Below are 13,510 nucleotides of genomic sequence, written 5' to 3'. Positions count from 1 at the left end.
TGAATTCAGATATCAGTTCTAGTAGTTTTGGAGTGGAGTCTTTAGGGTTTCTTAATGCACAATATCATGTCATCTGAAACTGGTGACAGTTTAACTTCTTCTTTACCAATCTGGATGCCTTGTATTTCTTTGTTTTGTCTCATTGCCGTGCCTAGGACCTCCAGTACTATGTTGAATAACAGTGGGGAGAGCGGGCATCCCTGTCTCGTTCCCGATGTCAGAGGAAAACCTTTCAGCTTCTCGCTGTTAAGTATGATGTTGCCTGTGGGCTTGTCATATATGGCCTTTATTATGTTGAGGTACTTGCCCTGTATACCCATTTTGTTGAGAGTTTTTATCATGTATGGATGTTGAATTTTTTCAACTGTTTTTTCAGCATCTGTGGACGTGATCATGTGGTTTTTTTCCTCCTTTTTGCTGAGTTGGTGGATGATGATCATGGATTTTCTAATACTGTGCCATCCTTGCAATCCTACTTGATCATGAGCTCTTGAACCTGCCCCTTGATCCCCAATTCCACCCTCTTGTTCTGAGGCCATGCCCCAAGGAAGCATCTTTCCGGGTATGTGACTGATCCTGGGGAGACCCGGCCCCAGAACTGTCCACTGCTCTTTGGTGCTCTGCCCACATCCCCATCCCTGGAAGGACCCACTGGGAGTCCGTGAGTCCATCCCCCGAACTCCTGTTCCCCTGGCTCCCTTTCCTGGAGCCCCTGGCCTCAGCCTCCCGCTCCAGCGTCATTCCTGCGGAACCGGCCACTCCCCCTAACCATGAACGCAGTGTCCACTCGGGTTTGGCAGCTGCACCACCCCATGTGCCCTGACCGGTCTGGCTCCCACAGATGTACTTGACACTCATGTTCCGTGTGAAGGGTTCCTGCCTGGTCAAACCCTCGGTCTGCCTGGCCCTGCTATGCCCTGTCTTCCTGGTGGTCGTGGTCCGCGTGGCTGAGTACCGCAACCACTTGTCGGACGTTCTGGCTGGCTTTCTTTCCGGGGCAGCCATCGCCACCTTTCTGGTGAGCCACCTTCCCATCCATCCCTGTATGGCAGACCCTTCATCAGCTCCATGACCCAAGAGGCAGGCCTGCGTGATGGTGGAGAGTATGGACCTGTGGCGAGTCTCTCAACCTTTCGCTGCCTGGAGGTTTTCGTCTCTGAAACGGGTTGATAGGAAGAGGGCCAAGCAAGTGAAGCACTCGCTTTGAGCACAGAATTGAAGGAGGCGCAAACCCACTCAGTAATCAAGATAAATAATATTGTAATGAAACCGTTTTAAAAATCAAAATTAATGTGAACAACTCCATGTCCAAAAATACTGAAATTTTAAATGCAGACAGTATCCGATCCTGCTCTTGCACAACTTGGCCTTACTTGCCTTCCCCTTGTTCCCACCCTTTGGACTAAATAACAGTACCTACCTCTTGGTAAAATGGAAAGAACAGTGGTGCCATATAGGAAGCGCCATAAAAATGTTAGCTGCTTTTGGAAACCTGAGCCTCAGTTTCCTTATCCGAAAAATGGGGATGGTATTTATACAACTCCTACTTATTGGCCTCAGGCCTCAACATGCAAAATGCTCTCTGCCCCAGGTTACCTGTGTCGTGCACAACTCCCAGAGCCGGCTGCCTTCTGGCCGAAGGCTCTCCCCCTGGGAGGACTTGGGCCAAGCCCCCACCATGGAGAGCCCCCTCGAAAAGTTTAGTGTGGCCCAGGTAAGGGGGGCTGGGGACCGCTCCCCGCTGGAGAGGGTGGTAGGTGGAGGGGGACCAGGGAGGCAGGAAGTTAGGCAAGAGATGGGGATCTCAGGGCCATGGGGGGGGTGGACAATGACTCACCTCTGCAGGCCTAGGTCCTGGGGGACAGTCCCAGAAACAAGTGCCCGTCTCCTCTCTCCCTCCCAAGGGGACATGATTAATCCTGAGAATCCTGGTTGATGTTTCCATCGGGCTTTCTGCCCAATACGCCCCCTCGTGGTTGTGGCCGGCAGGGCCTGGGGGGCCGCTAGCCCCTTCCCTCTGCCTCTTTGTCTCAGAAACCCGAGGCCTGCAGGCCGCATTGGACACCGGCACGGCTCACCCCACCCAGTGAGTGTCGAGGGAGTGGGGGGTAACCAGGGGGGACTTTCAGATGGCAGTCACTGCCGCAGAGGTCTCCCCTATGTTCTCGTGGTCCCTTCCCAAGCTTTCTGATGCCCCGATCTCTGCTCCCTGACCCTCAGAGCCACAGAACTGCACCCGCCATGGCCACCTGATCCCCAGCTGCGTGTCCTCCAGGGCTCCAGCCATGTGTTCGTCGCCCCGTGTGCCGCGCCCTCGGTTGAGGTCTGAGCCGACACCGCTGCCCCTGCCCCTGCCTCTGCGTGCACCAGCTCCCAGCCAGGGCCCCTCACCCTCCTCCCCGGGGCCTGGGGGGCCAGGTGGGGGAGGCGGACGTGGTCGGAAGCTGCTGCTGCCCACACCTCTACTGCGGGACCTGTACACCCTGAGCGGACTCTACCCCTCCCCTTTTCACCGGGACAACTTCAGCCCTTACCTATTTGCCAGCCGTGACCACCTGCTGTGAGGCCCCACCACCCACCCAGAACCTACCCGCTCCCCATTTCTCCCCTGCCACGCGTGTGTGTGCGTGTGCCGTGTGAGTGCCAAAGCCCCCTGTCCCCAAACCAGCCAGGCCCAGATATCAGCCTGGCTGGGAGGACATTAGGGGGACCCTCCGCCTCTCTTGTCCTCTGGGACCATCCAAGGGGCATAACTAGGAGGTGGGCCTCTAGGGTGGCTCCTTTAAGGGCCAAAACCTGACCCTATTGGCCACTGCCAGCCAGTGGGAACCCCCAGTTCTCAGAACTCTAACCAAAAGGACTTTACTTCAGCCAATGGGAACCTGCCCCGTCAATTCTTAGAATCTCAGGCAGAGGGCAACTCCAGGCAGTGTTCAGCGTCTGAACAACCAGTAGGAGTCCTTGGTTTTCAGTATTTCTAAGGTGGGTGGGTATGATTCCAGTCAATGGGGGACCGCCAACGTCGTAGCACGTGCCAAGGAGAGGAGGAAGGTGGGGTCATCCTTTGTCACTGGGTCTTCTCAGAATGAGAATGCTCAGCAGGAGGGTGGGGGCAGGCTCCCCCGCGGCAGGGTCCTTGGGGCACCTATTCCTGTCTCAGCCCCGCCCCCATGTGCAACCTCTCACTGAGTCCCTCCTAACTCCCTACTTACGCAGGGCTAGCCCCAGTTCAGAGGTTTTTGGGGTTCAGGGTGCTGTGCTTCCCCTTGCCTGAGCCCGGGTCACTGTAAACCCTTCTGTTAGTTATTAGGGCTGTGGGAAGGGGCCTCTTTTTCCTGGAACCCACCCCTGTTCTCCACACCGTTCCCCATGCCTCAGCCTCATGCAGATGTGCCATTATAGAGGACATGGGTGGAGCAGAGAGGACTCCCCCTCCTCGGGCAGCCAAAGGCACTGGGCAGAGGAGACACTGCCCCCGCTTTCCTGCTCCCTCCTCATCTTTAATAAAGACTTGTTTGTAACAGAAGTTTGGCCACCTGCCTTCCTTCCCTTGCAGGGTAGAAGGGTTGCAGAGTAAGAAGAACTTTAATCATGGATCTAGGTGTTGGTGAGTCTGGGTGTGGGTGTGTCTGAGGGCAACTGTGGAAAGGCATTGTGGGACCAAGGAGCTAACGACTTGGTTTTAAATCCTGACTCAGTATTTTCTGGTTGTGTGGCCTCTGGAAAGTTACTTAAATTCTCTGCTGGTTTCTTTTTTTTAATTTTTTTAATTTTGGTATCACTAATATATAATCACATGAGCAACATTGTGGTTACTAGATTCCCCCCATTATCAAGGCCCCACCACATACCCCATTACAGTCACTGTCCATCAGCGTAGTGAGATGCTATAGAGTCACCACTTGCCTTCTCTGGGCTATACTGCCTTCCCTGTGTCCCCCCTACATTATGTATGCGAATCGTAATGCCCCTTATTCCCCTTCTCCCTCCATTCCCACCCACCCTCCCCAGTCCCTTTTCCTTTGGCAACTGTTAGTCCATTCTTGGGTTCTGTGAGTCTGCTGCTGTTTTGTTCCTTCAGTTTTTGCTTCGTTCTTATGCTCCACAGATCTGTTCTTTTCTTTAACTGTCAAATGTGGACATCTCCACACAAACACACAAACACGTGGTGAGGGGCCTCACATGACTGTCTTTTCCAGGCATCTGGCCTCCTTCTGACCATGGCCATGGTGCAGAGGGCAGAGGGAATAGGGCCAGGGCACTAAGAATCTCCAAACCAAACCCCTAGCTGCATGGATGCAAGCAGGGGTTCTGATAGTGTTGGTGTGCTGAGACCCAACCTCTGAGGACCCAGTGGAGACCAGGGAGGGTAGGAGCAGGCAGGCAGCCACACAACAACACCCACCCCTACACTGTGCCTCTGCGGTGCTTCAAGATAGGCCACTCAGGACTCCGCGTCATCCAGGAACTAGGAAAGGGGAGTCAGCTTCCCTCCCTTCCTCCTTCATCCATTCAGCACTCTGGAGCAGCTACTGTGTGCCAGGTGCTGTTTAGTTAGGCACAGGGGCCACAGCAGTGAACAGAACAGATGCCAGTCCCTGCCCTCTGGGAGCCCACCTTCTACTAGGGAGAGACGGAGAATAAGCAAGGGAAGTATGATAGGTACAAAGCCACAATTCCAGATTTCAACAAGGTCTATAAACCAAGATTTCTTTCCTAATTCATTTGTGGCAAATCCTGACCTGGACTGACATGTAGTTATTATAGCTTCTATTAACTTGATGTGGATATCCTTATGTTTTGTTACAGACAAAGTGGTTGATTTTGAGATATTATCCCAGGTCCCACTAGGTGTATTATGCAATATGTAGTATTTATACCATAGTACCACTCACAAATCTGAAAAATTCTGAATTCAAAACTCTAGGTTCAAGGATTTAGGTCAAGGATTGGGATATTTGATATATCAGACCTTGATAATGATAAGAACACTTAGCTGGAGAAGACAATGGGATAACTGGAATAGGGACACAGTTTGCACTTTAAAGAGGGTAGTCAGGGGAATTCCAGGCAGAGGGAACAACAAGCGTGAAGGCTCTGAGGTGGTAATGTACCTGATGTGTTCAGGGAACAGAGAGGTGTGTGGCTGGAACTGAGCAAGTGGAAGGGCAGGGAGAGGGAGAGGAGATGGAGGAGGTGCTGGGGCTGAATAAATGAAATGGGAGTAGGAGAGGGCTGAAGGCAGAGGAGGGGCAGCATCCTGCTGCACCGACCAGACCGCCTGTTTCCAGGGTTTGCACACCTAAGACCTGCGGTCCCTCCTGTTGCACAGCTTCTGTGTGCGACAAAGAAGCAAAACTTCAGCACAGAGGACAGCACCCAGAACCGCCCGTCTGGCTCCGTCCATGGTCCTGATGTTAAGCGCGGGCCAAGAAAGAGTAAAGTGGGGGCTGCTGGACACACAAGTGTTTGGCCCTGCTAGAGAGGGTGGAGACAGCAACCCTTGCCTTGCCGACAACCCCACCCCAAAATGGATAGGTAGCAAACCCAGACTAAGGTTACACACTTACTCAAGTCTTCTTGACGTGCCCCTGGCGTCTCACAGCATCTCAAAGTCATTAAAACCGAGCTCTGGTTTTAATATAAATCAGACCATGGCCCCTGTCTGCTCAAACCTTCTTGAGGTTCCTCACAGCCTTCTGTGTCAAAGCCAATGCCTCAGGGCGCCTTCCCTTAGAAGGCTCTTCCCCCACGTATCTGCATGGTTCAATCCCCTCAGCTCCTTCAAGCCTTTCCCCAAATGTTACCTTCTCAGTGAGGTCTGCCCCTACCACCCTATTCAAAATTGCAAAAAGAAAACAAGTGGCCCTTCCAACTTTCCTTCCCTGTACAAACTTTTTCTGCATACACTTATCATGTGCTTATAGACTATCTAAATCCCTCGTTATGCTCAGTGGTCATTATCTTCTTCCTCGCTAGGATGTAAGCTCCACCAGGACAGAGACTTGTCTGTTCTCTGCTCACACCCACATGCCTAGGACAGGGCCCAGCACACAGTAGGTTCTCAATAAATGTTCATTGAATGAACTAATTACTTGAGCTGCTAAAAATGAAGGAGAAGCACAGATTGTCCCTGAGCTATCCTTCCTCTAGGGAGCCCCTCTAAGGTAAGCATCCTTCCAATAGGACATGAAGAGGGGATTCTGAGAAGTGAAAGAAGTACTGCATGCACAAGAAATATGCCAAATATATGCATCTCTGCCAATGTATTCAGCCTATATTTATGAGCACCTCCTGTGTGCCAGGTGTAGTTCTAGGTGGGAACCCAGCAGGGAACAAAATAATGACTGCCGTGGTGGAGCTGAAATTTAGCCAGCAGAGAAGCTATAAAATAAATTCATAGCATTGGAAGTGATGTTATCTGAAGAGATACAAAGGTGGATAAACAGTTAAAGAGTGAAGGGTGTGTGATTTTACACAGGTGGTCAGGGAAAGTCTCTCTGAGTAGGTGATATTTGAGCAGAGACCTGAATAGGAGCAGGAAAATGAGCCACAGGGATGTCTTGGAGCTAAGTGCTCTGGGCTGTGATCATCACGCTCCTGTGCATGTAACTGTGCATGTAATGTTGCAAAGTGAGTTGAATGATGGTTGGGAAGCATTTGACAAGGCAGTGTAACAGTGTGCAGGTTATGTGTGTAGTAGCAATGGTATGGTTGTATCAGTGTATTCTGGTGTTTCACAAAGGAAAGTTTATGGGAACGTGAATGTGGAAGAGACTGTGTATGGGATGCTTTGTGTCAAGATAAGGAAGGGCTGTGAGCTTGTGGGTGATGGGGATTCTGGAAGTGCAGTACATGCAGAGTCCTACTGTGTGTGTGTGTGTGTGTGTGTGTGTGTGTGTGTGTGTGTGTGGAGGGGTGTGAGGCTGCCCAGCTGTGTGGGTGGGTGTATTGGAGCATGTTGTGAGCCATTTCTTGGCCTCAGAGGGAGAGAGAAAGCCCAGAAAAATCTCAGTTCCGCCCTGTCCCTGGGTCTCCTGGCAACGCACCACTTTGCAGTTACCAGAAAACAGAGTTGCCAGGGTAACCGGGTGAGTGGCAGCTCTGGGGCGGAGCCAGATTTCGCTGGAGCATTCACCTTTATCCTTCCTCTCCCAGTTTCTCATCACCCTACCTTCCTTTCTTCATTCATTCATTTAACGAGCACATACTGAAAATCTACAATGAGCTGATTACTGCTCTGGACGCTGCAGATACCAAAGTGAACGAGACGAACAAGGTCCTCGCCCTGGCTCTCTCCCTCTTCCTGCCCAAGTGTATCTGTCTCTCCTGGCGCCTTGTTTCGTCTATGGCCCTGCTTCTTCCATACCCCAAACAGGATCCACGGAGCCCCCAGACTCAAAGAACCCAAGAATGGACTGACAATTACCAAACGAAAAGGGACTGGGGAGGTGGGTGGGAAGGGAGGGATAAGGGGGAAAAGGGGCATTACGATTAGCACACATAATATAGCGGGGGGACACGAGAAAGGCAGTAAATACAGGGAAGACAAGTAATGATTCTACAACATCTTACTACGCTGATGGACGGTGACTGTAATGGGGTGTGTGGGGACACTTGATAATGGGGGGAATCTAGTAAGCACATTGTTGCTCATGTGACTGTGTATTAATGACACCAAAATGAATCAATAAATAAATACAAATAACACGTGGGTTATGTCATGAAAAATTAGAAAGTACTTTGAAAGAAATGAAAGTCCCGCCTGACAGCCCTCGCGGCCAATGAGCGTGCAGCGTCCCGCGCAGGCCCGCTCCCGTATGAAGGCCGTTGGGGCCAATGAGCGTGGGGCGTCCGAATCTGGCCCTCCCCCGACTGACGGTACTCCAGGCCAATGAGGGAGCGGCTCCGCGGAGCGGGTAGCCATTGGGCGCGCGCGCAGAAAACGTATCTCCGGCGGCTGCGTAGCAGCTGCAGGCGTCGCAGCCGCTACATTGAAGAGTCAGTAGGTTCGCCTGCACCGCCAGGAGGAGCTGCTCCCGCGGCTCAGTCCGTGCTCCGGTCCGCCGTCCGTGTCCGGGCCCTCCGTCCCTCCCGCGCTGCGAACCCGGCGGAGACCAGATGGTGGACCCGCGCTGTGCTCGGCTACGCCTCCCTCCCGGCGCGGAGGCGCCGGCGGCGCCTACCTCGTCCGCTGGGCCCCCCGGCGCCGCACTCGCCGCTTCGCGACTCTCCCGCGGCGGACGGAGGGCGGCGATCGACTCGCATGTAGAGCCGCCGCCACGGCCGGACCTGCGCCCGTCCAGGTCGGCCGCCTCCAGCCTGGCGCCGTCGCGCGGCGCGACCAGGAACCCCTATGCGGCCGCGGCGCGTGCGGCCGCCTGTCCCCCGCCGACCGCTTCGCCAAGGCCGCCGAGAGCCCGGCCGGGAAGCGGCTCCGGCCGCCGGGGACCTGCGGCGGAGCGTCCAGAGCGGGCCCCGCTTCAGGGGTGAAGGCGACAGCGACGGCTCTGTGGGCCCCAAGGTACGTGGCGGCGGGGACCCCTGCCTCCGCCTGCGGGCGCGGTGGTGCCGGTGAGGGGGCGCTCGTGCGAGGGCTCGGCGGGCAGCGCGGGGCCCGCGGGGCCGTGGGGCGGCCGACGCGCGTGCTGGGTCCTCGCTGGGCCTGGCTTGGGGCCGCTCCGCCGACCTGCCGCCGCCGCCCGGGACGGGGCCGCAGGCGGAGGGGCGGGGGCCGCGCAGGCGGGGAGGCCGGCGGGCGTCTTGCCGCGTGTGGAGGTTTTCGGCGGCGGCCTCGAGGGCGAGGGCCGGGCGAGCAGAGGGTGAGGCGGGACCCGCGGCGGGGCGGCGGGGGAGAGGCCCCCGGAGGCCGCGCCTTCAGAATTAAGTGTTTTCCTGAGGTGCCTGTCGTCCTTGCCATTTGGGATTACCGATTCCATTTCCTTGCTGGTCATTGGTCTGTTCAGGTTTTGTTTCTTCCTGGGTCAGCCGTGGAAGGTTGCATTTTCCTAGAAAGCTGACCATCTTCTAAGTTCTCCACTTTGTTACCATATAATTTTTCATAGTATCCTTTCATAATTCTTCATATTTCTGTGGTGTCAGTAGTGATTTTTCCTTTCTCATTTCTGATTCTGTTCATGTGTGTAGACTCTCTTTTTATTGGTAAGTCTGGCTAGGGGTTTACTATTTTGTTTATTTTCTCAAAGAACCAGCTCCTGCTTTCATTGATTCTCTCTATTGTTTAATTCTTCTCTATTTTATTTATTTCTGCTCTAATCATTATTATGTCCCTCCTTCTCCTGAGTTTGGGCCTCATTTGTTCTTCTTTTTCTAGTTCAGTTAAATGTGAGTTTAGACTGTTCATGTGGGATTGTTGTTCTTCCCTGAGGTAGGCCTGTGGTGCAATATACTTCCTTCTTACCACCGCCTTCGCTGAGTCCCACAGATTTTGCATTGTTGAATTATTGTTATTTGTTTCCATGTATTGATTGCTTGATCTCTGTTTTTATTTGGTCATTGATCTACTGGTTATTTAGGAGCATGTTGTTAAGCCTCCATGTGATTGTAGGCCATTTCGTCGTCTTTGTGTATTTTATTTCTAGTTTCATACCCTTGTGTTCTGAGAAGCTGGTTGGTACAATTTCAATCTTTTCGAATTTTCTGAGGCTCTTTTTGTGGCCTAGTATATAATCTATTCTTGAAAATCTTCTGTGTGCACTTGAGAAGAATGTGTATCCTGCTGCTTTTGAGTGGAGAGTTCTGTAGATGTGTACGGTCCATCTGTTCTAATGTGTTGTTCAATGCCTCTGTCTCCTTACTTATTTTCTGTCTGGTTGATCTGTTCTTTGGAGTGAGTGAAGTGTTGAAGTCTTCTAAAATGAATGCATTGCATTCTATTTCCCCTTTCAATTCTGTTAGTATTTGTTTCACATATGTAGGTGCTCCTGTGTTGGGCGCATAGATATTTATAATGGTTATATCCTCTTGTTGGATTGACCCCTTTATCATTATGTAATGCCCGTCCTTGTCTCTTGTGACTTTCTTTGTTTTAAAGTCTATTTTGCTCAATACAAGTACCGCAACACCTGCTTTTTTCTCCCTATTAGTTGCATGAAATATCTTTTTCCATCCCTTCACTCTTAGTCTGAGTATGTCTTCGGGTTTGAAGCGAGTCTCTTGTAGACAGTATATACATGGGTCTTGTTTTTTTATCCATTCAGTGACTGTGTGTTTTGATTGGTGCATTCAGATCATTTACATTTAGGGTGATTATCGATAGGTATGTACTTACTGCCATTGCAGGCTTTAGGTACCTGGTTACTAAAAGGTAAAGGGTAACTTCCTTACTACCTAAGAATCTAACTTAACTCACTTAAGTATGCTATTACAAACACAATCTAAAGGTTGTTTTTTTTTTCCCCTCCTCATTCTTTGTATATTAGGTATGGTGTTCTGTACTGTTTGTCTGTCCCTTTTTATTACTTCTGGTGACAGCTATTTAACCTTAGGAACACTTCCATCTATAGCAGTCCCTCCAAAATACCCTGTAGAGATGGGTGGTGCAAGCTAAATTCTCTCAGCTTTTGCTTATCTGGAAATTGTTTAATCCCTCCTTCAAATTTAAATGATAATCTTTTTTATTTTTTATTCAGTTGTTATAATTTTTTGTATGATTAATCTACAATAGACTCCCCCCATCGTCAAGTCCCCCCAACATACCCTTTACAGTCAGTGTCCATCAGCATAGTAAGATGCTATAGGATCACTACTTGTCTTCTCTGTGTTGTACAGGCCTCCTGGTGCCCCCCCTACATTATGTTTGCTAATGGCAATGCCCCTTTTTTTCTGCTTATCCCTCCCTTCCCACACCCATCCTCCCCAGTCCCTTTCCCTTTGATAACTGTTAGTGCATTCTTGGGCTCTGTGAATCTGCTGCTGTTTCGTTCCTTCAGTTTTTTTTTCTTTGTTCTTATACTCCACAGATGAGTGAAATCATATGATACTTGTCTTTTTCCGCCAGGCTTATTTCCCTGAGCATAATACCCTCTAGCTCCATCCATGCTGTTGCAAATGGTAGGATTTGTTTTCTTCTCATGGCTGACTAATATTCCTTTGTGTGTATGTACTACATCTTCTTTATCCATTCATGTACACTTAGGTAACTTCCATTTCTTGGCTATTGTAAATAGTGCTGAGATAAACATAGGGGTGCATATGTCTTTTTCAAACTGGGCTGCTGCATTCTTAGGGTAAATTCCTAGAATTGGGATTCCTGGGTCAAATGGTATTTCTATTTTGAGCTTTTTGAGATACCTCCATACTGCTATTGACAATGGCTGAACTAATTTACATTCCCACCAGCAGTGTAGGACGGTTCCCCTTTCTCCACAATCTCACCATCGTGTGTTGTTGTTTGTCTTTTGGATGGTGGTGATCCTTACTGGTGTGAGGTGATACCTCATTGTGGTTTTAATTTGCATTTCTCTGATGACTAGCGATGTGTAGCATCTTTTCATGTGTCTGTTGTCCATCTGAATTTCTTCCTTGGAGAACTGTCTGCTCAGCTCCTATGACCATTTTTTAATTGAATTATTTGCTCTTTGTTGAGGTGCGTGAGCTCTTATATATTTTGGATGTCAACCCTTTATCAGATCTGTCGTATATGAATATATTCTCCCATAGTGTAGGATGCCTTTTTGTTATATTGATGGTGTCCTTTGCTGTACAGAAGCCTTTCAGCTTGATATAGCCCCACTTGTTCATTTTTGCTTTTGTTTCCCTTGCCCGGGGACATATGTTCATGAAGAAGTCGCTCATGTTTATGTCCAAGAGATTTTTGCCTATGTTTTTTTTCTAAGAGTTTTACGGTCTCATGGCTTACATTCAGGTCTTTGATCCATTTCCAATTTACTTTTGTGTATGGGGTTTGAAAATGATCCAGTTTCATTCTCTTACATGTAGCTGTCCAGTTTTGCCAACACCAGCTGTTGAAGAGGCTGTCATTTTCCCATTGTATGTCCATGACTCCCGTATTGTATATTAATTTACCTTGTATGTTTGGGTTAATGTCTGGGGACTCTGTTGTGTTCCACTGGTCTGTGGGTCGGATCTTGTGACAGTACGAAATTGTCTTGATTACTGTGGCTTTGTAGTAGAGCGTGAAGTTGGGGAGCGAGATCCCCCCTGCTTTGTTATACCTTCTCAGGATTGCTTAGGCTATTCGGGGTCTTTTCTGGTTCCATATGAATTTTAAAACTATTTGTTCCAGTTCGTTGAAGAATGCTGTTGGTATTTTGATAGGGATTGCATTGAATCTGTAGATTGCTTCAGGCAGGATGGCCATTTTGACAATATTAATTTTTCCGAGACAAGAGCATGGGATGAGTTTCCATTTGTTAGTATCTTCTTTAATTTCTCTTAAGAGTGTCTTGTAGTTTTCAGGGTATAGTAGGTCTTTCACTTCCTTGGTTAGGTTTATTCCTAGGTATTTTATTCTTGTTGATGCAATTGTGAATGGAATTGTTTTTCCTGATTTCTCTTTCTGCTAGTTCATCGTTAGTGTATAGGAAAGCAACAGGTTTCTGTGTACTAATTTTGTATCCTGCAACTATGCTGAATTCAGATATTACTTGTAGGGGTTTTGGAGTGGAGTCTTTAGGGTTTTTTTAATGTACAATATCATGTCATCTGCAAATAGTGACGGTTTGACTTGTTCTTTACCAGTCTGGGTGCCTTGTATTTCCTTGTTTTGTCTGATTGCCGTGGCTAGGTCCTCCAGTACTATGTTGAATAACAGTGGGGAGAGTGGGCATCCCTGTCTCGTTCCCGATCTCAGAGGAAGAGCTTTCAGCTTCTCGCTGTTAAGTATGATGTTGTCTGTGGGCTTGTCATATATGGCCTTTATTATGTTGAGGTACTTGCCCTGTATACCCTTTTTGTTGAGAGTTTTTATCATGAATGGATATTGAATTTGTGAAATGTTTTTTCAGCGTCTGTGGGCGTGATCGTGTGGTTTTTGTCCTCCTCTTTGTCGATGTGGTGGATGATGTTGATGGATTTTCTAATAACATACCATCCCTGCTTCCCTGGAATAAGTCCTACTTGTTCATGATGGATGATCTTTTTGATGTATTTTTGCATTTGGTGTGCTAATATTTTGTTGAGTATTTTTTTTTTTTTTGCTCACAACCACTTTTGTTTTTTGTCTTTTCAGTATACCAAGTGTTTTTCCCACTATACCTACAGCACACAAACACACTCACATATATATCTATATGTAGATGCATAAAGATAGATTTTTCCTTTACAGAACACACACAAAACAAAAAATTGCCACTGCAAATCTGAACTGTTAGCATCTGGAGCATGGAAAATATGTGTTCACCTGCTTTTGTTTTCACAAGGCTCCCCTGATCTCAATGTAGTGGCGAATTGGAGTTTGTCTCCTCTTCTCTCTGGTCCATTGATTCCAGCCTGTACATACTGATTCTAGACTTTCTAGGTGGTTCAC

The 13,510-nt window shown here is 49.2% G+C and overlaps 1 protein-coding gene across 1 annotated transcript; it reads left to right on the top strand.

The window, feature by feature from the left end:
• The first annotated feature begins 770 nt into the window (after positions 1-770).
• On the top strand, positions 771-3,433 carry LOC130679952 (phospholipid phosphatase-related protein type 2-like). The gene is made up of 5 exons (XM_057489559.1): positions 771-791; positions 842-1,018; positions 1,592-1,714; positions 2,035-2,086; positions 2,221-3,433. Exons 1-5 carry the CDS (start codon positions 771-773, stop codon positions 2,562-2,564), a joined length of 717 nt encoding a protein of 238 aa, XP_057345542.1. The 3' UTR covers positions 2,565-3,433.
• Positions 3,434-13,510: the final 10,077 nt, after the last annotated feature.

Source organism: Manis pentadactyla, chromosome 12, assembly GCF_030020395.1.
Source record: "Manis pentadactyla isolate mManPen7 chromosome 12, mManPen7.hap1, whole genome shotgun sequence".
Lineage (NCBI taxonomy): Eukaryota > Metazoa > Chordata > Mammalia > Pholidota > Manidae > Manis > Manis pentadactyla.
Note: the sequence above shows the minus strand (reverse complement) of the source record. Positions and strands in the feature narration are given on the sequence as shown.